The sequence below is a fragment of the Phyllostomus discolor genome, chromosome X, assembly GCF_004126475.2.
Source record: "Phyllostomus discolor isolate MPI-MPIP mPhyDis1 chromosome X, mPhyDis1.pri.v3, whole genome shotgun sequence".
In the NCBI taxonomy this organism is placed as follows: Eukaryota; Metazoa; Chordata; class Mammalia; order Chiroptera; family Phyllostomidae; genus Phyllostomus; species Phyllostomus discolor.
The window spans coordinates 99868529-99877858 of record NC_050198.1 but is presented as its reverse complement, the minus strand read 5'-3'; the positions used below and the strand labels follow the sequence as shown (position 1 = coordinate 99877858).

General features: G+C 40.6%; 1 protein-coding gene across 1 annotated transcript in view; it reads right to left on the bottom strand.

The window, feature by feature from the left end:
- The window catches only part of LOC114505286 (vascular endothelial growth factor receptor kdr-like), a 168143-nt gene that overhangs the window by 45862 nt on the left and 112951 nt on the right, over nucleotides 1–9330 (bottom strand). Inside the window, exons 13-16 of the mRNA XM_028523177.2 lie at nucleotides 6899–7192; nucleotides 6005–6151; nucleotides 5697–5822; nucleotides 4279–4385 (exon numbers count right to left, since the gene is read on the bottom strand). Of these exons, the coding sequence (XP_028378978.1) occupies nucleotides 4279–4385; nucleotides 5697–5822; nucleotides 6005–6151; nucleotides 6899–7192 (674 nt within the window). The remainder of the gene's footprint in view (nucleotides 1–4278; nucleotides 4386–5696; nucleotides 5823–6004; nucleotides 6152–6898; nucleotides 7193–9330) is intronic.

Below are 9330 nucleotides of genomic sequence, written 5' to 3'. Positions count from 1 at the left end.
TTATTAATACAATAGCCCCCACAAACAAAAATAACCACAGAGATGTTGAATAAAATAGTTTACATTTTAGCCCTGGCTGTTGTAGCTCAGTGGATTGAGTGCAGGTCTGCGAACCAAAAGATCATTGGTCTGATGCCCAGTCAGGGCACATGCCAGATCCAGGTCCCCAGTAGGGGGCACAGGAGAGGCAACCACACACTGATGTTTCTCTCCCTCTCTTTCTCCTTCTCTTCCCCTTTGTCTAAAAAATAAATAAATAAAATCTTTAAAAAGTATTTTAAAAATTTTATATTTTATACTAAAACCCACAAAATGTTGGTGGATAAAATTAAAGAAGATATAATTGACAGGAGAGATATTATATATTCACGGATCTAAAGACTCAATATTGTTGAATGTCAATCCCCCCCAAGCTGATGTATAAATTCATAGAAATAAAAAACAATCACAATTCTACCAGGTCTTTTAATTAAAACTGCAAAGCTTGTTGAGAACAGGCTGACAGCTGCTGGGGGGATGCTGGGAGGAGTGGAGGGACTGAGTGAAAAAAAAAGAGAAAAGAACTTATGGACATGGACAAGAGTGTGGTGATTGCAGTGGTGGAGGGGGGTGGAGGGAGGTGAAGGAGGGTAAAGGGGGATAAATGGAGATGGAAGGAGACTTGACTTGGGGCAGTGAGCACACAATACAGTGTACAGACGATGCGTTGTGGAATTGTGTACCTGAAACCTGTACAATTTGGTTAAAGAAGTGTCATTCCAAAAAATTCAATAAAAAGGAAAGAAAAGTTCTCTCACCCCAATAAATTTAATTTAAAAAGAATAACTTCTCAAACATTAGATATACCCATAATAAAATGGTGAAAATGAAAATACATTGTGAGTTAAAACATCAGAGAGAGAGAGAGAGAGAGAGAGAGAGAGAGAGAGAGAGAGAGAGAAAAGAAAGACTATATAGAAACAGAGGCATAGATACATGGAACAGACTGACAGCTGTCAGAGGGGAGGGGACTGGATGAAAGAATGTGAAGGGATCAGCCAAAGAACATACATGCATGACCCACAGACACAGACAGCACTGTGGGGATGGCCAGAGGGAAGGGGGGTAGGGGCTGGGTGGGGATGGGCAAAGCAGGGAAAATGGGAACATCTGTAATAGTATCAACAATAAAAATAGAGTTAAAAAATTTTTAAAGATTTTATTTATTTTTTAGAGAGAGGGGAAGGGAAGGAGAAAGAGAGAGAGAAACATCAGTGTGTGGTTGCCTCTAGTGCTCCCCTAACTGGGGACCCGACCCACAACCCAGGCATGTGCCCTGACTGGGAATCAAACTGGTGACCCCTTGGTTCCCAGGCCCACGCTCAATCCTCTGAGCCACACCAGCCAGGGCAAATTAAATTTTTTAAGTTACAAAATAAAATACAATTATTCAAAGAAAAAAAGAAAACTGTAATCATGTGACCTTATAACTAGTTGGAAAGTCTTTGTGAAACCACCTAGTCTAGTGATTTCAAAGTGTGGGTTATGGCTTATCAGTTGGTTGAAAAATGTAGAAGTTCACAGCCAGCATTTTGAAAAAGAAGTGGAATAGAAAATTTGTGTATTACATGCAGTAGGAATAAGAAATTTTTTAAAAAGATTTTATTTATTTATTTTTAGAGAAGGAAGGGAGGGAGATAGAGAAACAGAGAGAAATATCAATGTGCGGTTGCTGGGGGTCATGGCCTGCAACCCAGGAATGTACCCTGGCTGGGAATTGAACCTGCGACACTTTGGTTCGCAGCCCGCGCTCAATCCACTGAGCTATGCCAGCCAGGAGGAGTAAGAAATTTTTAATACAACCTTTGATTCAGTTACACTGGATCACAGCAGAAAATGCACTTTTCACTAGTGGTCTTTGTATAAAAAAATACATTTGGAAACACTACTGTGGTCCAGTCCCCTCACTTTAGAGATAGAGAGCGACATGATCAGAGGTAAAGAAGTTGCTCCAAGTGACACATTAAGGTGGCAGCAGGGAAGAAATATGTGCACGCTGAGGGATTATGATTCTAGCCCCAGCATTGACCAGGGTCTGAGGCACATTAAACATCTACTGAACTTGTGATGAAGGCAGTCAGGGAAGAGTAGGTGACTCTGTCTCCACTTTCAGTGTGGGGACCAAATGGGAAATCATGGTCTTGAGCCACCTTTTCTGTGATTACGGTGGACATCATCCATCTAGAGTCCTCCTAAGATTAAAATGACCAACTTGAGTCTAAGACACAGCCTTTTATTTCCAACCTCTATTTCCAGCCTAGATGCATCCTTACGCCAAGATGTTGACAAAAGAGAAACAAAGGGATGTTCTAGGGAGAGGAGAAGATTTGTTGTTTTACGTCTATTAGAAGAAAACCACGAACCAAAGCAGCACAGGTTCGATTCCCAGTCAGGGCACATGCCTGGGTTGCAGGGCACGGCCCCCAGCAACCTCACATTGATGTCTCTCTCTCTCTCTCTCTCTCTCTCTCTCTCTCTCTCTTTCTCCCTCCCTTCCCTCTCTAAAAACAAATAAATAAAATCTTTTAAAAAATCAAGCTATTAAAAAAAAAAAAAAACAGAAGAAAACCAGAAAGATGTAGTAGCATAAGGGATCCCAGACTAAAGCTAATATCTAGAGAAACTTTAATAAGATTCAGGAACTTCTGTCAACCTCCTCTAATTAACCAGCATTAATTTTGTCCTTCCCATTTCTTTTTAGTGATAATTTACATCTAAAGCTCTGGTTCTTGGGTTCAGTGTTAGCAAAGGAAGGAAAACCGGTAAGATTGGCTGACTCTGTAGCCAGCCTTAAGGGAAATCTGTGAAACAGTGTAAGATAGAGTCATTTGGGAATAGAAATCTGAGTCCCTGGAGGCTGAAGAAAGGAAAGGATGAGTGGCAGCTGGCTAGTTGAGGTCTCAGATATGTCCCCAGTGGCTTAACTGGCAGGAAGTCTTGGAGCTCCACGACACCACTGGAATATCTACCACAGCTGTCCACTCGCTTGGCCAGCAAGACCTCTTAACACATTTTGTAAGTCAGGCCTAACCTAGTTTCCCTGCCAACTACCTGCATCAGCACTCAGCAACAGGAGACTTTGCCTAAGTTGATACTTTAATTTTTCTCTTAATGGTTTAACTTTTACAAAATGGAGTTTGTAACACATTAAAAACTATTTTTTAAATAATAAGCTGCCTTAGAAACAAAAGTAAATAAAAGCCAAAAGTTAATATATTAAATATATTTTTAATATATTAAAAAATTTATCACATAATAAGGCTTTAGTTGTGGCCATTATATGTTAATCCATATTCTATAAAAATATATAACATTAATAGATATAACATTTATATGGCTATAGGTATGAATATTAAACGTCAACTCAACTGATACATTATAATCCTCTAAAAATGATTTTTGACAACATTAGGTATATTAACTTAAAATTGGAGATGGGCCCATCAATAGATGAGTGGATTAAAAAGATACACATATTACACATATACACACAATGGAGTATTACTCAGACATAAAAAATGAAATCTTATCACTTATGACAGTATGGATGGACCTAGAAGGTATTGTGCCAAATGAAATAAGTCAGAGACGCACAAATACCATATGATTTGACTGACATGTGGAACCTGAAGAACAAAATAAATGAACAAACAAAAATGAAACAGACTCATAGACAGAGAGAGTGAACTGATGGTTGCCAGAGGGTGGGGGCTTTGCTGGGTGAAAGAAGTGAAGGGATTGAGAAGTAAGACTGGCAGTTACAGAATAGTCATGGGGATGTAAAGCACAGCATGGGGAATACAGTCACTAATGTTGTAGGAACCAGGGTACCAGGTGGGTACTGGAAATACCAGGGGAAACATGCTGTGAAGTATATAATTTTCTAACCACTGTGCTATATATGTGAAATTAACATAACATTGAACGTAAACTACAATTGAAAAATAAAATAAAAAAACATTGAGATAGAATCGGAGTGGGTAGATGTGTTCTTACATCAGTTTCCAGTGCTTTAGGGGGCATGAACTAAAAACTCCATTTTAGTTCCTAATACCTCTCTCTCTCTCGCTCTCATTCTCTCTCACTGCTTGCACACGATCTCTCTGTGTCGCCTAGATAAATAGTACCATTAACCAAGAAATGTATCTGAGACAAAAAGTATACCAGGTTCAGCCTGCAAACCATTTCAACTGCACATGAGGCAGCTGTAAGGTTCCAGACTACTTTTTCCTCCCTTACCTTTCGGAGTTTCCTAATAACCAGGGTTAGAAGAAGCCAGAAAAGGGTAGCTGCAAGGCCAGTGCAAACAAGAATGATGACTTCAATATTGGATTTGTCTTCAGAGCCTGTAAAGACATCAAAGGCAGAATTTATTAAAATAAACATGGTATAGCGCCTTGGCCACTGTCTATTATCAGTTTACAATAAAAATAAGTTAGTTCACTGAAGAGACTGAGAGGAAGAAAGAGAAAATTACTGCCTTTTAGAAAAAGCATATTTCATTTCTAAAGGACAAATGTCACCGAGTAGGAATAATAAAATTCCTACCACACAGGGTTACCCAGAGTACTAAATGAGATAGCGAGAAGTGAAAATAGCACCATATATGGCATATAACTTTTTTAACCTATTTTATTATTATCATCAGTTTTCTGTTTTTTATAGTTTAGACTCTGGGTTATATCAGACCATAGAAGATGAGATTATTAAATCAGCTTATATGGTTTGCCTGGTAGGCCCTAGAAAAGTGTAACTGAATGTGCAAAAGGCTTCAGGAATGCTGAGATGGTTATTCCAACCCTCAGCATTTCTTCAGCAGCTACAGCTTTGCCCTTAATAATTAAATACTCATCATAATAGCATAGCACATTGGAGTCAAAACACCTTGCCATAACCTTCAGCAAGTGTCTTATTCTCTTTGGGCTTCACATTTACAATATTAGGTGATCGAAGGTCTAACTTTCTATGCTTATATTTCCAAATGCCATCCAATAGTTTCCAATCCACCAAAGGGAAGTAATCTTATTTGATATTTTATATTTTGTAAAGCATTCCCCTATCTTGTATTTCATCTGTATCACCCCTGAAACACATAGTACAGCTAGTATTATTGTCATGTCAGAAAGGAGAAATCTAGCCCTGGCTGGCGTAGCTCAATGGGTTGAGCGCGGGCTGGGAACCAGTGTCCCAGGTTCGATTCCCAGCCAGGGTACATTCCTGAGTTGCAGGCCAGAACCCCCAGCAACCGCACATTGATGTTTCTCTCTCCCTCCCTCCCTCCCTCCCTCCCTCCCTCCCTCCCTCCCTCCCTCTCTCTCTCTCTCTCTCCCTCCCTCTCCCTCCCTCCCTTCCCTCCCTAAAAATAAATAAATAAAATCTTAAAAAAAAAGAAAGGAGAAATCTGAGATCGAAAAAAGGCTACATGACTTAGGCAAAATCCCATCAAGTTTGTTACAAGTATGGGGTTCTGAATTCAGGTTTTCCAAATCATACTATTCCATATACCTTCCCGTTGAAAGTGGATATATTTAAGTGTATCGCCATGCTTGCCTTCTTCATGGTCATTCTACCCTGTGTCCCCATCACCAAATGCACTTTCTTTCCTTTTTTGAGATCCATTACTGATTATGAATACAGGCAGGTATTTTCCAACTTACCTTCCACAGTGATAAGACCTGTGGTGCTGACTTCCCCCAATTCATTGGTCGCTTTGCACTGATACACGCCCTCATCTTCTTTTTTGGCTCGCTCAATAATAAGGCTGTTGTTGTCAAAGGAGATTCCTGCATCAACAATGCCCCCCATTATTATCTGAGGTATTTGCATCGAAGCCCAGTCTTAAGACTATGTGAAACCCCCAACTTTATGAAGTCAACCTTGGAACAGTTTCAGTCAAGTAATCTCTAAGGACTTGCATCAACTCAGGCCTCGTTGATTGGAAACGTCACAAGATCTTCAGGCTTACCTGAGGCCGCGAGAATAGGAACTCCGTCTTTCAACCACTGGATGTTAGGCCAGGGTGTTCCACTCACATTGCAATTCAGGAAAATCTTGCCGCTGATGTTGACCTCAATATTGGTAAGATTCTCAATAATGAACGGAGCAACTCTTTCTGTAGCGACCAGGGTAAAAGAGGACAAGGTTTTGTGATAGGGTACCATAAATATGGCATTTCATCTCTGTCTCACCCCTCCTATTTAATCAGATATTTGGATGCCTAAGTGTTACCATATTCGGGAGAAGAGAAAAAGGATAAGGATAAAAATATACTGCATAGGTGAAGTGTTTGGTGGTTTACATTTTGCATTCTATTTATTTATTTAGGGAAGGAAGGGAGGGAGAGAGGGAGGGAGGGAGAGAGAGAGAGAGAGAGAGAGAGAGAGAGAGAGAGAGAGAGAGAGAAACATTAATGTGCGGTTGCTGGGGGTCATGGCCTGCAACCCAGGCATGTGCCCTGACTGGGAATCGAACCTGCGACACTTTGGTTCGCAGCCCGCGCTCAATCCACTGAGCTACACCAGCCAGGTACATTTTGTATTCTTCAAGTTACTCCATAATCCTCACACTTAGTAAGGTCATCTTTAGTCAGCTCAAGCAATAAAAGTGGCTTCGGAAGAGTCTTAGTATTAGAAGGACCACACAGTTCCATTCCTCAATTTTTCTATCATCTGTTTGACATAGAGTATACAATTCATTAAGATCCCTTTCTTGAAATGTTTCTAAGGGGCTTCAGGAAACAAAAGATGGGTTGGCCCAGTCCTAGTAACACAGAAGAGCAAGAACCCTATTCTGGGTCCATAGCCCACCCAGCAGTTGTCTCACATGCTAAGAAGGTCTAGGGCAATCGCCCCAATTGTACCTCTAATTAAGAGCTGAGTGGTGTGTTGCATCATCTTGGTGATGTTCCTCTGGGTCCAAGCTTTGCACTGGTACTGCCCTTGGTCCTTCTGGGTCACATTCTTAATCACCAGCGTCAGTGAGATGGAGTAGTTATTTTTTAAGCTTTCCGTGTACATGACAGGAATCTTCTCTCCAAGGGGGTTGAACCAAGCGAGGTGAGTGTAGATATATTTCGCTGCCTTGCATTTGAGCCGGGCATCATAGCCCTCAATCACAGAGACCAGGGGTTGTGCCTCCATGAAGCCAGCCACATCTGTGAGGGTGAAGAGATGTCACTGTGAATATCACTAGGCCCAAGAAACTGCTACCTAACAACATGCTTTGCGCTTTTTCCTCGGAACCAAGTTGTCAAGATAAAGCAGACTCCATCAAGGACAAGTGTCTAGTAACAAAGACCCAACTACATTAAGTTTTCAGTGTCATTTCCTGAGTTTTCTTCTAGATGCTCACAATGGCAGAGGAGGCCATTTTTAGCCACACACATCTCCGAATTTGTTCCCAAGTAGGTGTGGGCAGAGCTTTGAAAACATTTTCATATGTCTCCGATTATGAAGAAGGTAGGCAATTAAGTTTTTTGGTTGATACAATGTGATCAGGCCAAACAGTTCCCCACTCCAGTGTCACCAGAATATTAGAGTCTGACAGTCTGCTATTCTAAGTGACTAACATATGTATTGCCTGACTTACAAACTTCATAGCAATTCCCTCATGTTAATTTTTAAAACAAAGCCGAGACAAATAATATCACCAATCTCATTTCGCAGGTTAAGAACACATACTGAATAAATGGCAGAGACAAGACTGGGACACCAGGTCTACTGATTTGAGTTTGTATTTTTGCCATTTCATGTGGCCTCTCCACAGGTAAGTTCTTATTTTGGAATCTACACTACAGATGCGTTTTTGTTGGATTAAAACATGATGGCTACAGGAGAAGAGTGCCTAAATGCAAATTCCTGAAGGGGGGGAAAAGGTAGCACAAAAGCTCTAAGGCAGATACTAACACTGAATCATTTAGCACACATGTGATTTGGAAAGAAAATAGAGGGCTTTGTCAAAATCAAACTCTGAACACCCAGATTTTGACTTGAAAGATAACATGCAGAAACAATTTTAATCCCTGTTTTTAAAAACAAGATTTTATTTATCCTTTTTTTTAGAGAGAGGGGAAAGGAGGGAGAAAGGGAGGGAGAGAAACATCAATGTGTGGTTGCTTCTTGAGCGCCTCCCTACCAGGGACCTGGCCCACAACCCAGGTGTGTGCCCTGACTGGGAATTGAACCAGTGACCCTTTGGTTCGCAGGCCAGCACTCAATCCACTGAGCCACACCAGCCAGGGGGCCTTTTTGCAAATAGAATTGATATAAATTATAAATAAATACTTGAGTACCATATTAATGTTCTTACCCCCAAGAGATCCATCAATTTTCACTTCAGAACATCACACACACAAAACTTTGCCCACACTTTATTTTAAATAGCAATGGCTGGAAACAGTCTCATGAGATTAGTTGTTGGCTAAGAAAAACCATGGTCCTGATTCAGGCCTAGAGGTTTTTATCCACTGGCTTTGTGTGTGTGTGTGTGGTGGGGGGCAGTGTCTGTGGAGGGCCAGGAATAATATAGAAGGTATTCCCGCAGTCAACATTCTGAGATTAGAATTAAATGATTAAAACATTCTACTTGTCACACGATTGTATTACTGTCTCTTGTGGTTACTTGCTTCCAGCAACCCAAGGTTTGCTAGTGTTGTCTCTATCAATATTTATCTTGACAAACTCTACCACTGTTTTGAATACATTGACATTTTTATTAAGGCTCACAAAATGTTTTCATAAAAATAAATAATTTCTTTTTTAAAAAGATTTTATTTATTTATTTTTAGAAAGGAAAGGCAGGGAGAGAGAGAGAGAGAGAGAGAAACATCAATGTGTGGTTGCTGGGGGCTGAGGCCTACAACCCAGGCATGTACCCTGGCTGGGAATCGAACCTGGGACACTTTGGTTCCCAGTCCGCACTCAATCCGCTGAGCTACGCCAGCCAGGGCTAAAAATTTCTTAATGCCTTTTATCTAATATGTCTTGCATCACAATAGGTTCAGTGGGGTTTTTTGATATATTTTGGAGGATGGGACAGGTAGAAGACAGTAAAAGGGGGATAAATGGTGACGGAAACAGACTAGTCTATGGGTGGTGAACACACGATACCATATATAGATAACGTATGATAGAACTGTCCACTTGAAACCTATTTAATTAACCTATGTAACTGAAATAAGTTCAATAAAGCCTACCTCTAGATCAATCACAGCAGTGATGCTCTTGACTGAAAAATATGGTTGGCTGAAATCTGACAGATTTCAAATTCTGGGTCCATGTTATCTAATCCACT